This window comes from Armigeres subalbatus, chromosome 1 (assembly GCF_024139115.2).
Source record: "Armigeres subalbatus isolate Guangzhou_Male chromosome 1, GZ_Asu_2, whole genome shotgun sequence".
Lineage (NCBI taxonomy): Eukaryota > Metazoa > Arthropoda > Insecta > Diptera > Culicidae > Armigeres > Armigeres subalbatus.
Window position 1 is genome coordinate 246,292,142 of NC_085139.1, and position 15,009 is coordinate 246,307,150.

Sequence of the window (15,009 nt, forward strand, 5' to 3'; positions counted from 1 at the left end):
CCTACCCCCGTCGTCCTGGCCGGGGTACGAGCAATCTTAGGGAAGATCGGGTAACCAACCCCGGTGGGAACTACTGTCGTACGCTGACAGGGAAAGATTGGTGGGTTTGCTCCTCTCCGGTGGTGTAAATTGGATCGAACGTCTGTTCTTCATGTTAGAAGCGGTTCACTACAGCCTCTGCCCCCTATGTTAGAGAGAGAAGTAAGAGAAATAAGAGAATAATAAATGCAAATCAATCAAACTTACCATTATTAATTTCATTCGGTTGGAACCGTTGGAACCTTAGCAACACACTTTTCTACTGCTAACACGGGTCATTTGAACTAAACTTGTGTTTTTTAAACACATATGGTGCACGGAATGAAAAATGTCAAAACCTTTTGATAAACGGATTATATACAATTATTCATCAACTGTTCTCTGAACTTTAACCATATGTGTTGGTGTGCAAATGATGTAGTTCATAATCCAATGCTAGAAAGCTCTCTCTCTTTGCTCTCTCTCTCTTTGCCCTGATAAGGGCCGAAAATTAACTTAACCACACACTTAATTTTTTTTACCGGGATCTCAGCAAAATTTTGATCTTTTACCGAGAATTGCACAGCCGTGCCCCAGCAAACAAGTTTTTTGCCGAAAGTTCTGTCAAAGTTGCTGAAGATCAGCAAATATTTTGCCGGGAGTCAGCTAACAAACGTCCTATTTTTCCGGAATATTAGTTTTTATTTTGCTAGCGCGCGGCTGTGCGGATTTTTGCCGAGCTGCGGAGAATAAAACTAAGTGTGCAGGGACAACTAGTTGACCGAGTGAGTTTCTTGCTCGAAACCAAACCCATACAATTTCTTTTATAGCACATTGCAATTCCTTCTCTTGCTTTTCTTCAGCCTGTCTCGGCTCGATGCCAATGCCGGCCGGCCTCGGCTCGGCTCTGCGACTGCTGCCGGTCGGGTCTACAGGGTGAGCTGCTTCTGCATCTTCTTCTGCTGCTGTACTGGTTTATGCTTCGGCTGATGCTGGCCCCGACGCTGCCGATCCGAAAAAGCGGATGATGGTTACGATGCTACCTGGCTAAAAGGCTCGAGTGCCAATCTGCTGTCGAATCGATGCTGCTTGCTCCGCTTGTCCCAGTCAGAATGAAAGAAAAAAGAATAGCGTTGCGCTATTTTATGCCTTTTCGGCACACCCAGCGGCAGCTCATTCGCTGGAGTCTATACCAATCAGAAGATGCTAAAGGAATGATGCAAGAATGATGCGGTACCCATATTTATAGGTTCTCTTGAGCTCAATGTTTTGCATTGAAAACAGTTTTAGGCCTATTAAAACAATGTTTTCGTATCTTATCAAGTATGGGCATGAAAGGCATACTCATAATCTGTCGATTTAGAGGCTTACCGTATAAATTCGTTCACTGAGACGAACGATATTAACGATTGAAATCTTTCAACACAACGTAACGCGGTCGATTTAGAAATTTTGAAATGACACCCGGTATAGTAAAGAGAGACGTAAGTCCTACGTCAAAAAAAAATGACACAAATTTCAACCGATTGGTTCCATTTGTGTAGGTCCCGCGGCATTCGGAAGAATATAACTAAACAGGAGTTGTGACCTGTTCGAGCGCGAACGAAGATTCGTCCTTTTTTGACTGCAAGATCAACACGGAAAACATACACGAACATGTCTGGAGTCATTGAAGTATATGTAAATACCATGACCAGGAGGTAAAAAGGATCCGCTCCGCTGTCCGAATAAACCGAAGTTGTGGGCTCATGTGTTGCTGCTGATTTAGAACGATGGAAACTACCTGTGGCTGTGGGAGGTAAATCAGTTAGTTCAACGAATATTACATTCTAAGGAGATCCGATTCGCGATGCAAGTCTATTTTGCAGTCCACAGTTAAAACTACGCAATATGCTTCCGCTTGGTTCGACAAATTACTTAAAAGAATGCATTCTGTCATGGTACTTCAAATTCTAATCCATATATTTACCTTGGATACTATGTTGAGGGGGTTGAGGGCCAGCATGTACCGGACACTTACCAACTTCTTATTGGAGCACCTGACCGGTTTATTAGCCTTCGAAAACACTGAAGCAGGTGGGTGTTATCCATATCTCGCGCGACATTGCCAACATTGCGCGATTGGTCCCCACTGACATGCTGCCTTGTTCTTTGATTCGAACGCTCTTTTACTCCCTGAGTTCTCGTTCTTATGAATTCCAAACAAAACAAGCGGCCAGGAATTCCAATTCTTTAGGAATTTAAAAATGAATCCTTTAGAGATTTTAAAAATAATCCTTTAGGGTATCTGGAAAAAAATCCTTCGGTGATTCAGAAGGGATACAAAGGAAACCTACGAGAATTTTCAAAGGATTTCATTAGCCATTCCCAAAGATTCATTTAAGCATTCCCAAAGGATTCGTTTAGAGATTCCCAAAGGGAATTTATTAGCGAATCTTTTAGAGATTTTGATTCCGAATAACATCCTTTAGGGATTCTAAAAGGATCTTTTTGGTAATGGGAAAATAATCCTTTAGTGATCCGGGCATTCCCAAAGAGTTTTGATTCCGAAGTAAATTTCTTAGCAATTCCGACGGGAATCTTTTAGGGATACCGATGGAAATTCTTTAGAGATTCAGACGGGAATATTATAGGCACATGTAGGGATTCCAACGGGAACTCTTTAGAGATTGAGACGGGAATACTTAAGGTATTCCGATGGAAACCCCCTAAAGCATTTCGACGGGTATCTTGAAGCGATATTGACGAGATACTTCCGGAACACTTTAGATATTCTAATGGGAATTCTTTGGGGATTCTGACGGGAATCCCTTAGGAAATTTAACGGAAATAATTTAGGGATTACGGCGGGAATCTTTCAGGTATTCCGACGGAAATCCTTAAAGCATTTTGACGGGAATCCTTTAGGAATTCCGACAGGAATCATTCAGGGATTCCGACAGGAATCCTTTAAGGATTCTGACGGGAATTCTTCAGGATTCCGACGGAAATTCCTTTAGGAATTACGGCGAGAATTATTTAGGGACTCCGATTTTGACGGGAATCTTTTCGAAATTCCGCCGGAATCCTTCGGAATCCGGACGGAATTCTTCGGGGACTTCGACAGGAATTTTCAGGGATTCTAATGGGAATCCTTTAGGGTTCCAACGCGAATCCTTCAGGGTATCTTAAGAGAGTAATGTAAGGATCACAACGGAAATCATCTAGGCATTCCAACAGGGGTTTTGGCGAAAATTGTTTGGAGATTTCGACAGGAATCCTTTAGAAACTTTGACGGGAATCCTTTAGGGATTCTTCCGTGAAAGTTCAAGTTCAAGTTTTTAGAATTCTCAAAGGAACCCATCATTAGTTTCGTTTCGGATTCTGTTTGGATCTTTAGACAAACAGCTGACCCTTATAGTCGAATGGCTCAACATCGAAATCGTGCGAGCTACGACTTAAAGTTCGTTGCGTATTATTCAGCATATGCTGACTTCGATATTGGCATCGATGTGATGGAACTTGTTGGAGTCATCCGACACTATATTAAAGATTCCACCAGATGTCTTTTTCGGATAGTATATCCGGTGATTCTATAAATATGTTATAATATTCTTAAAGTTATCAGAATTCAAATTCAATCTCAACTCTTCAATCTAAACAAAATTATAATGACAATAGAAAGATAAATAAAGTTCTGAAACCTTATTTTATTCATACAAACAACTTTGTTTTATTTTCATTGAGATAAATTTTGAATAAAATATATATTCATATTATGAAATTTCATTATAAAACTTATGAAATTTCATGAGGTTGCTCAATGAAACTAGTAAGGTAAACATAAGATAAACATATATGTTCATTATGAACCTGGTTCATCCAAAATTCATGCAGGTTCATAAGGCTGCCTTATGATTTTCAAATTGATTTCTTGTGGCTAATTTTCATAAGGCAAACTAATAAACTTCGGAAGGTATTTTACGTGAGTGTATGGTCTTAATATAAATGAACAGCAACGTAAATGTTAACGGTGTGTATTGAAATGAGTTTATAATAAGAACATTATATGAGATGGTTTTTTTCTATGCGGGTTTACTTTCCATCCAATTTCCAATGCATGTAATCAAATCATAGGACTGTAAGGTAGGTTCTCCCGATAGAATTTCATAGCAAAATGTTTACATTGTGCTGTAATAATGCAAAAATAGCTGGAGGGTCCACTATTGGTTGGGGGTCCACTATTGGGCACTTTACCCTAATATTAAAAAAAATTAACATGCTTGTGATCAACATCAACGCTCGTCAATTTTACCTCGTTCCTTTTATTCGTGTACTGATGATTGATGACGGCTTTGAATGTCGTCCGCAGCACCTTTGTAAGGTTTCAAAATTTGTAAATAAACAAGGAGGATGTGCATTTAAAATTTTTAATCCATCTAAAATATACGAATTTTCTAAAGACATCTCTTAGTAAAATGGATATTTTACATCCTCATCTTCTCAGTAGACAGCAGCTCTTGGATATTTTTCGTCAGGTTAGTAAACAAGAATAGAAATTGATTTATAACTCCATCCCATAACGCCGGCTGATGTTTTGATCGCGATCCCGCTTCAACTGGAATACAGTCAAACCCCAAAAAGCACGGTTTATCAGAACAACGCAATCATTTAATTTCAGCGCCACATTTCGATTCCTCGCCTGGAGGAATCGTCCCGTGATGAACTAATCAGTCTCTACACGAAATATCTCCTCCCCTTGCCGCGGCGAGGAGCTTCTACCAGTAACGCCGCCGATTGTTCCTCCCATAATCCGCCAGATGTGGAAATGAGAGACGACGCCCTCCCGAAAAGCACCGCACCAAACGGCGACATCCGAAGGTCAAACGTACGACAAAGGATCGTATACTCGGAAAGTCCCGTGGACAATGTTAGTCATGGCATGAAAAAAATCAAGTTAATTAACAGCGGCGTTGGGGGCGCTGTCGCCAACAGTTCCAAAACAGTTGTGGCGAAACGAACCCTGGAGGTTAGTCCCAGTAAGAGCAATTCGAATGGCAGTGCGATCAGTCCTGGCCCTAGCAAGCGACAAAAGATTACGTGGCCGTAATGACGAACCGAAATTGAGCAGGATTTTGCAAACTAAAGTATTGGATACATACGCTTTGAGAGGTAATTTTAAGTAATAAAGGTAATTATTAACATTTCCATGCTTTGCAGCTATGTGAGTTTTGAAGACTCCTTACTTGGGTTCTAGAGATAGCCTGGGGATATTTTTCGATTTATGATGATTCCTTGCATCGTTGAAACGTAGGCTGACCAGACCATACGTACCGTATTTAACGGAACAGTCCCGTTTTTTAGACCTTCTTTTGCTGTCCCGTCGTATACCAAAAAATACTCAATTTGTCCCGTTTTTTCAATGATTTTTTCAAAGAGCTCCAAAATATTATTCAAGCAAATTCAATATTATAGGAATCTAAAATCAAATATATAGAAAGCGTTTTTGTGTCTTTATTAGAGAGATTTGCAGCCCTCGGCTGGCTCATCTCTATTTTTCAGATTAAGTTCATTTTCGATTATTCTTTTTGAATCTTCCGAAGTAAGTGTTTCAATTTTGTTTTCAATCCTGCTTTACCAAATATTTTTAATTATTTGATTCTTTTCAAAACATTAAGAATCTTTCAAAGTCTTTCTGAATATTCCGAAATCATCCACTGTAAAAAAATATATATAAATCAACTGAACAAAATCGAGTTTAATGCAGTTTCAAACCGAGGGAAAATTTGGTCGAATTAAAGGCTAGATTTAAGGTTCTCACGTACTTTACTTTACACATCAGTTGCTCGTCTGCAAATTTCGCTCCCATGTGTTTGGACGAGATTTATGTGACTCCTTTTAGAAAAATTAGCCATTCGGCCAGAATTAAAATACGATCCGGCGGAGATCTCCGAGTGTCCGAGCTGTAAAAAAGACAGGCAGGTTTTTTTTTCTACTTTTCGCGACGAAATTGCATGAGTACCGCTTTTTTGGGAGCACATGGGAACGAAATTAATGGAAAAGATTCCTGAGGTGTGATGCTACTTTTAGCGTCATTTAAATCAATTTCGATCAAAAAGACTGTGAATCGATTAGATTTGACATTATTCTCACGCGCCAATCATACTCATGTAAATAATTAAAATTACATTTTATTAATGTTCTTTCCTTGTTGAGATTATTGTTATTGGAGATAATTTCCCACTTGTATTCATGAAATTGCATGGGTTATCAATAATCCCACCCTATCGCTCTTTTCGCATTTTGTCTTTTAAAGTTTTCTCTAGAAACTATTTTTTCTTAGCTCAAAACCGGCCTTAGTCAGGGTACTGTGCGGCCTAGTTTGGTCGAGAAAGGACACATTCGTGTGGACCTGTTTATGTCCGCACTCGTTGGTAGTTAAATGAATAATCACGGCATACAAAAAAACAAGGCAGGCTCATCACGTATGTAAACATTCAGTTTGAATGAAATCATATGACGTCACTGCTATCTTTGCACAAGCTGGACCGAGACGATGATCTATAGAGCATACGTATACCGTATACGGTCGCAGCATGCTTACTTTTGTACTACAACATGTGGCGATAAAATATGCGTCACATGTGAAGTGTCATTTTTCTAACGAGCCTACCTTGTTTTCTGTATACCGTGATAAATAATGATCCCAAGCCATGGCCTGCTGTTGGCTGATCAAATATGTAGAGTAGAGTGGGGCAAGAGTGCGCGTGGGGTAAGAGTACGTTTTCGATTTTTTGAAGTAATAAAAAAAGATAAACTAGCAGCACTGCATCAGTTTGACATGTATTCTGGCCAACTATTATCATGTGTAATTGTAAACGATTTGAATAAACAACAAGGGAGATATGGAGTTAGATAACTTTTTGGTCATTTTGCTAAAAATAATTGGATTTCCGCAACTAGTATTTCATTACCATATATACGTTCAATCAGGTGAGCATTATACCATTTCGATAACCTATTGTATAGAGTACTTTATGGTACAGAACACCAATCCGGTTGGTTTTCCAAGAAGTCAAAACCATTACTTGAATAATTTTTGGGACTGTGGGGTAAAAGTACGCAGGAACCGGTGGGGCAAGAGTACGCATATGAATTTTTAAATTATGATGTCAAACCCGTATCTCCGGTCGAAATAAGACTTCTTCCAAAGCGTAAAGATCCACAACTAAGAAAAAAGGGACAGAATTCGAAATTATCACAAGTTTTTAGGATAAGTTGAAATAATTCGGTGTTAGAAAGGACCTAGCGAACAAAGCACTGAAGCGAAATAATGAAATTGTATTAGGACTTGTTGTACTTGTAGTACGAAAACACAATTTCATCAAAATGATAATTTCATTTAATCCAAATAAACATTCATAAATTACGCAACGTTTAGCTGGGAGGGGTTGCAAGATGTGTGACGATCCATATAATGTTTAGAGGATTCATACAAATAGTGTAAGATAGGGGGGAGGGGTGATGAAATAGCCAAATTTTACGTTACGTGATTGGTGGACTTTCTTTAAGGAAAATGCCTTTGTATATGCCACGCGAAACCTGATATATATTTTTACCTCTGTAGTTTTTTGTATATATAAAAAAAATGGTTTTTCGTATGAAAGTGCACATTTTCAGGACCCCCTCCCCATTTAAGAGTTACGTAATCTTTAAAAATTCTCTAATATATGCTCATTAAACATCAATTAAATGTTATTAACTCTTATTTGTGTGAATATATACTTAAAGCACATGATTGGATAAATGCGTACTCTTACCCCACCCGATGCACACTTTTACCCCACCGGTGGGGTAAGAGTGCGTTTTTCACTTTTCTTGCAATAAGGGTTCTACTTACTACAATAAGGGTTCTAGGTACTACTACGAATCTCAATAATTTCAATATTTTTTCCACTGGGTAACATAAAGGAAGATTATATGAATCATCGATACAGATTTGATATGCAGAAGCTTGCTTCATAAGGGCCACATGATCGATTGAAAACTAAGTGCGTACTCTTGCCCCACTCTACTCTACTAATTATTAGGTTCTGCAGCATGACGTCACGAATGAATTCGGTCCTCGTCGAATGAACTTTTTTGACAGTTCAGTAGTACTTTCCACTGACTCCGACAAGGATCGAGTTCGTGATTGGTTGGCTGCCCTCGAGTCCAAGTTATAGATTACACTCAGACTGTCAATTGAACACACGCTGATGGTAAACTGTTCATTTCGCAACTTATATCTTACCCCCACATTCCCCTTCTTCTCTAATAAAAAATGAGAACAAAAAACCCAGATCAATCCACCTTAGCGTTGGTGGTGCCTTTCTCAAGCATCATGAAAATGAAACAACACATAAGAGAGGTCAAGATTGAACTTTAGGGGGATAGATTTTACTATTTCCATCCATTCATATCTATCTGCGAAAAGCAGTTTTTGAATTTTTTTTTCGATTTTGAATTTTTTTTCCAAGGGGGGACCCTTGGTAAAAAACAATGCATTCAAAGTTAATTGCCTATATGCCGGGTAGGTATTAAGCCACCCGGAGTGGAAATTAATTACTATGTCTGAAACTCGATTATGCATATGTACAACATGTGATAGATTTAGTTCGGAAAAGGTATTGGAGGGTAACCGCCCCTTCGGTGGGCTTTGATCCCACGACCCCAGTACGCTAGACAGGTGCTTTCCCTACTAAGTTACGAAGGACCTCCGTCGTCCTCCGCAGCTTAGCGGGTACGGATGAAACCAAATTCCCAGCACCAAAAATACATATGAGAGAGTTAGTTCTGAAAATGTATTGAGAGAGTTCGGCTGGTACCTGGAAATAAGTATCAAAAAGTGTGTCTCACATTTTTGTATACACACACAAGTTCCAATCTCACGCTTCCACGGGTCTTCCGTTGACAATCTACCGCCAGCTAAGGTTTTTGTACTTAGCTGATAGTGCAGCCTGGGCACTGTTGTCCTTCTGACATTAGCTAGAGTGAGTGGGTGCGACCAACGGGACCATCGTCCCTAACCCCTAATCCCAAGGCGTTAAGCGACCCGTGCCGAGGGGATGCATGGTCAGGGTGGTGAAATAATGAGCTAGGCCTTTAACGGAGCCTATGGGGTACCTGGGCACCCTCCACAGTAATTGTCCCTTACCGCGTCATGCTGGGCTCTGGCGTGGTGGACCTATTTTCCCGAACAACTCGTGGGACCAAAATGGAAAATCAAGTCAATTCTTCATTTAGTGGTAGTAGTGTAGGCGACAACCCCTTCGCAAGAGGTGGGTTGTTCAGGTCTCCGCCTAGGAGGCCAGAGGCAATAGTCGGCAGCTCAGTGCGCAGCGCCAGCGTGGGTCACTTAACCTTTGTCTCGGCTAAAAAAACGCCGGTAGAGGTTATTGACGGCCCATGGCTTGTGGAGGCGATGAACCGCACACGCGATGGGCTTTCGGCCTTCGAGGTGGCGACGGAACAGCTGGACGCCATCATCGACTTTGTGTTATCGAAGCATAATATCAGTAAGGACCTCAAGAGGAGCTTGCTGAAACTTCGAAAGTCGATGTTGGACGCCAAGCTGGAGAGGGCGGTCGGGATGACCGAGTGTAAACCCGTGAAATCCAAGGATTCGCGGACTCGGGCAAGGTCGAATCGACCAAGGGCGTGCCAGCGAAGACGGTGGTGCCAAAGTCTACCTAGACTGAGGCTCAAGTATTCGCGGCCACCCAGGAAAGACGTCGTATGTGGAAGACATCATACTTCGACGACGAGGTGTTTAAGGAAGCGCTCCGCCGCGAGCACAATACTCTCGGTCTGAGCGGCGAGCAGCTGGTAACAGTACTCTCGCGTGCATGCGATGCCACCATGCCTAGGAAAGTCCACCCTAGGAATGGGAGGCTACCGGCTTACTGGTGGACTCGAGCAATTGCGAACCTGCGCCGCGCCTGCCTACGGGCAAGGAGGCGGATGCAGCGAGCACGCACAGAAGAGGAGCGTGTTGAACGACGGGTGGCGTTCGTGGCTGCTAGAGCCGCTCTGAAGACTGAGATTAGATCAAGCAAAAAAGCCTGCTTGGAGGGCCTGTGCCAAAGTGCCAACGCGAATCCATGGGGTGACGCCTATAGGGTCGTAATGGCCAAGACACGTAAGGCGATGGCCCCTACAGAGCGGTCTCCAGAGATGCTGGAGAGGATCATCGCGGGGCTCTTCCCACGTCACGACCCAAGTCCCTGGCCTCCCTTTGTGGAGCTGCCAGGGGCCAGGGTGGCCGACGAGGGAAGAGTAACTGTGGCGGAACTTGCGGGATTGCACAGTCCCTTAGTGTAGGTAAGGCGCCAGGACCGGATGGTATTCCGAACCTGGCCATCAAAGCGGCCATTGCTGAGGCTCCCGAAATATTCAGTTCTGTCATGCAAAGATGCCTGGACAAGGGAGTCTTCCCTGAAGCATGGAAAAGGCAGAGCTGGGTCCTATTGCCAAAGGCGGGAAAACCACCGGGGGATCCGTCGGCATATAGACCAATATGCCTGCTCGATACGGCGCTCGAGAGTTGAGGTGCTCGAGAAGATCATCCTCAACAGGTTGTTGATACGCACGGATGGTGCGGATGGTCTATCGAGTAACCAGTTTGGCTTCCGAAAGGGTAAGTCGACCGTAGACGCTATCTTATCGGTTACCAAATCCGCGGAGATAGCTATCCAGCGTAAGAGGAGGGGAGTTCGCTATTGTGCAGTAGTGACTCTCGACGTGAGGAATGCTTTCAATAGTGCCAGTTGGGCAGCTATTGCAGGTGCGCTCCTGCGTCTTGGAATTCCCGAGTACCTGTACAAGATTCTCGGAAGCTACTTCCAGAATCGAGTACTGGTATACGACACGGAGGCGGGTCGGAAGTGCATTGACATAACCTCAGGGGTTCCGCAAGGTTCCATACTGGGTCCGGTGTTATGGAACGTCATGTACGACGGTGTCTTGAGGTTGAAGTTCCCGGTGGGCGTGGTAAAAGTCGGCTTCGCTGACGATATTACGCTGGAGGTCTACGGCGGTCCTACGATCGAAGAGGTGGAGTTGACTGCAGCCCACTCGATTGCAATTGTGGAGGAGTGGATGAGTTCCAGGAAGTTAGAACTGGCTCACCACAATACTGAGGTGGTTGTTGTTAACAACCGAAAGTCGGAGCAACAAGCGGTGATAAGGGCAGGCAACTGCACGATCACCTCTGAACGCTCCATCAAACTCTTGGGGGTAATGATCGACGATAAACTCACCTTTGGTAGCCACGTCAATTACGCCTGCAAGCGTGCCTTCACAGCTATAGTGGCATTGTCCCGGATGATGTCCAATAGCTCTGTGGTTTATGCCAGCAAGCGCAAGCTTCTGGCTAGCGTTGCTCTGTCCATATTGAGGTATGGGGGGCCAGCTTGGGGCACGACCCTGCGTATTAACTGCTACAGAACGAAGTTAGAAAGCACGTATAGGCTCATGTGCCTAAGAGTTGCGAGCGCGTACCGTACCGTATCGCACGATGCACTTTGCGTCATCACCGGTATGATGCCTATTGACATCGTTATCGGTTAAGACATAGAGTGCTTCGAAATGTGCGGCACAAGAGGCATCCGTAGAACTGTCAGGTTGGCCTCAATGGTCAAATGCGTGCGTGGGACAGTTCCACTAAGGGTAGATGGACACATAGGTTGATACCGGAGATAGGTACGTGTGTCAAGAGGCGTCATGGGGAAATCACTTTCCACCTGACCCAGGTCCTTACAGGCCATGGTTGCTTCAGACAGTACCTACACCTGTTCGGACACACGGCCTCGCCCGAGTGTTTGGTGTGCGCAGGTTTAGAGGAAACGGCGGAACACGTGTTGTTCGTGTGCCTCGCTTTCGCACAATGCGTGACCACATGCTTGCCACATGTGGTCTGGACACTACTCCGGACAACCTAGTTCGGAGGATGTGTAAAGATGAAGTTGGCTGGAACGCCGTTTTATCGGCTATCGCCCAAATCGTCTCGGAGCTACACAGAAGGTGGCGCGTGGACTCAAGGATGGCTAGTTCAGGCGCAAATAAGAGGTGGTCCAAGGGATCGGAGTCGGCTTCATGGGTCATACCGGTGGTCATGCTCTGTAGTGGAACTCGATCCTTTTATCGAACAAGTGGCCGCGCGAAGAACAACATGGTATCGTCGCTTTCGCGGCGTTGGTCTACCGGGCGGGTTCCGAGCCCGAGGACGGAAAGGGGTCCTCGTCAAGGCTGGGGCAGGCGTAGGTACCGCGTCGGCAAGTCCCTCTGTGTGTTGACGAATAGACCCTGTCGCAGAGAGGTCAATTTGGGGTGCATGCGGCATCATCATTCTTGATACCAGTCGTGCAGAGGGAAGCAGGCGCGAAGTCGACCCTTCCCACCTTCCGAGGACATAGGGCGTGGTAAGGCCACCTGGAAAGCCGGCAATGCGCTGGCACGTCCTGGTGTCCTTCTAAAAAAGCGAGTTACGATGTTCGGTGCTGCAAGGACACGCAGCTAACCTCGAGGGTGCGTTGTGCACTGGCTCCCCTTTGAAGCATTACTTTCTGGTTGTACCGAAGGGACGATGGGCTTGGCGGCAATGGAAACGGTTTAGCGGGTCGGGGATGCAGTCCTGCCTCCCTCGTTTGCTGTTGGAAGTGGCCCCTAACCCCGCACTTCCTGAACAACCCAGGATGTCTGTTGAGCAGATTCCCCCTCCATTGCTTAGGAAAAAAAAACACACACACACAAACATTTTTTTCCTGTTCGGGTGTGCCACTGCGACCAATTATTAGATCTATTGTAGCGTTACCCGTATCCTTAGTGTTTAAGTGCATGTCGAATTACTCCAGTGCTTTTGAGAAGCAATGCAGTATCGGTTTCGATGCAGTTGTTGTTTTGTTTTCTCAAGGCCACCATGACAAGGTCCCGCTATTTAGACCCTTCTTCTTCTTCTTCTTGAGTTGGACGACGATTCAACACACGCCGACTGGAAGATGCCACGGTGAAACGGTCCTTCGTTGAAGAACTGGAGACGCGTGCTGCAGATATTCCGGAAGGTGGCAGCGTGGAAGACCAATGGACTGCCATCAAGAATGCCTTCATCGCCACCAGCAAGAACAATCTGGGCGAACTACGCACCCAGAGAAAACAATGGATCATCGATGAGACCTGGAGAAAGATAGAGGAGCGAAGAGAAGCCAAAGCCGCGATAGAGCGATCGAAAACCAGAGGAGCCAAAGTCTTAACCCGTCAACGATACGCGGCTCTTGAGAAGGAAGTAAAACGCTCATGTCGACGGGTCAAGCGAGCGTGGGCAGACCCTCTGGCCGCAACCGGGGACATTCGCCTCCTCTACGATATCTCACGACGCTTAAGCGGGGCGAAGATGAATGCAACGATGCCTGTGAAAGACGCGAATGATCAGTTATTGACCGACCCAACTGACCAGCTGAAACGCTGGTTCGAGCACTTCGAACATCTTTTTCAAGTGCCAGCCAGGCCATCACCACCTCGGCATGATCTGCCTAGGATCCGACGTATAACACGCGTCAATACCGAAGCTCCATCACTGCTTGAGATTCAAACAGCCATCCAAAGCATGAAATCGAATAAAGCCCCAGGGGTCGACCGCATATCAGCCGAGATGCTCAAAGCTGACCCCATGACATCCGCTCAACTACTGCATCGTTTATTTCGTAATATCTGGGACACCGCAACTTTCCCGGTCGACTGGATGCAAGGTATCTTAGTGAAGGTGCCCAAAAAGGGTGACCTGACTGTATGCGATAACTGGCGAGGCATTATGTTGCTGTGTACCGTTCTCAAAGTTCTGTGCAAAATTATCCTATCCCGGATTCAGGAGAAGATCGATGCGACTCTCCGGCGGCAGCAAGCCGGATTCCGTGCCGGAAGATCCTGTGTGGACCATATTGTCACTTTCCGCATCATTCTGGAGCAGGTCAACGAATTCCAAGAGTCCCTTTACTTGGTATTCATTAACTACGAAAAAGCTTTCGACCGTCTTAATCACGAGAATATGTGGGGCGCCCTGAGACGCAAGGGGATTCCTGAGAAAATCATCGGCTTCATCGAGGCACAGTACGAGGCCTTTTCGTGTAGAGTGCTGCACAATGGAGTCTTGTCCGACCCTATCCGGGTCGTAGCTGGTGTGAGGCAAGGATGTATTCTATCACCGTTACTGTTCCTCATCGTAATCAGTGGAGTGGATCAGTGGATCAGTGGAGAACACTCAACGGCTGCAGGTGTTCATTAACAGATGCCTGCGGTATATAATTCGGGCCTGGTGGCCTCACAACTGGATCTAAACGACAAGCTCCATCGTCGTTGTCACCAGAGGTCGATAGCAACAGAAATTCGGGATAGAAAGTGGGGCAGGGAAACGAAATCTGTAAACAAGTATTAGACTGGAACCCAGCGGGACATCGCAGCAGAGGCAGACCCAGAGGCTCATGGCGGCGAAGCCTCAATAAAGAAATAAAAGAAGTCGACCGAAATCTAACCTGGCAACAGGTTAAAGCGATAGCCGGGCAACGCTCAGGATGGAGATCTTTCAAGTCGGCCCTTGGCACCACCGGAGGTGTACAGGATCCACAAGTAAGAAAGTAAGTATTCTTCTTCTTCTTCTTCTTCGATGACTCTACATTCCAACTGGAACTTGGCCGGCTTTTCAACTTAGTATTCTATTAGCATTTCAGCAGTTATTAATTGACAGCTTTTCTATGCCCGCCATTGCATGAGTATGTATCTTGTGTGGCAAGTACAATGGATACACTATGCCAAGGGTGTCGAGAGAGTTTCCAATCAGAAAACATCCTAGACTGGACCAAGAATCGAACTCGCCATCTCCGGATTGGCAATCCTACGCCTTTGCTCGCAAGGCTACTGGAGACCCTTCATAGAGAGCAATCCCATTGAAGGCGCGCCCCTTATCAATGGGAAATCAATCCT

General features: G+C 44.7%; 1 protein-coding gene across 1 annotated transcript; it reads left to right on the plus strand.

The window, feature by feature from the left end:
* The first annotated feature begins 4,369 nt into the window (after positions 1 to 4,369).
* Positions 4,370 to 5,204, plus strand: LOC134212434 (uncharacterized). The gene is made up of 2 exons (XM_062690289.1): positions 4,370 to 4,535; positions 4,679 to 5,204. The coding sequence occupies exons 1-2, from the start codon at positions 4,476 to 4,478 to the stop codon at positions 5,105 to 5,107; spliced, it is 489 nt and encodes a 162-aa protein (XP_062546273.1). The 5' UTR covers positions 4,370 to 4,475; the 3' UTR covers positions 5,108 to 5,204.
* Positions 5,205 to 15,009: the final 9,805 nt, after the last annotated feature.

Bases quoted from the DNA above. Each gene is read 5' to 3' on its own strand.
- LOC134212434 (XM_062690289.1), top strand. From the start codon at position 4,476: ATGGATATTTTACATCCTCATCTTCTCAGTAGACAGCAGCTCTTGGAT. The intron at 4,536-4,678 runs GTTAGTAAACAA...ATTTAATTTCAG, and splicing joins TCTTGGATATTTTTCGTCAG to CGCCACATTTCGATTCCTCG.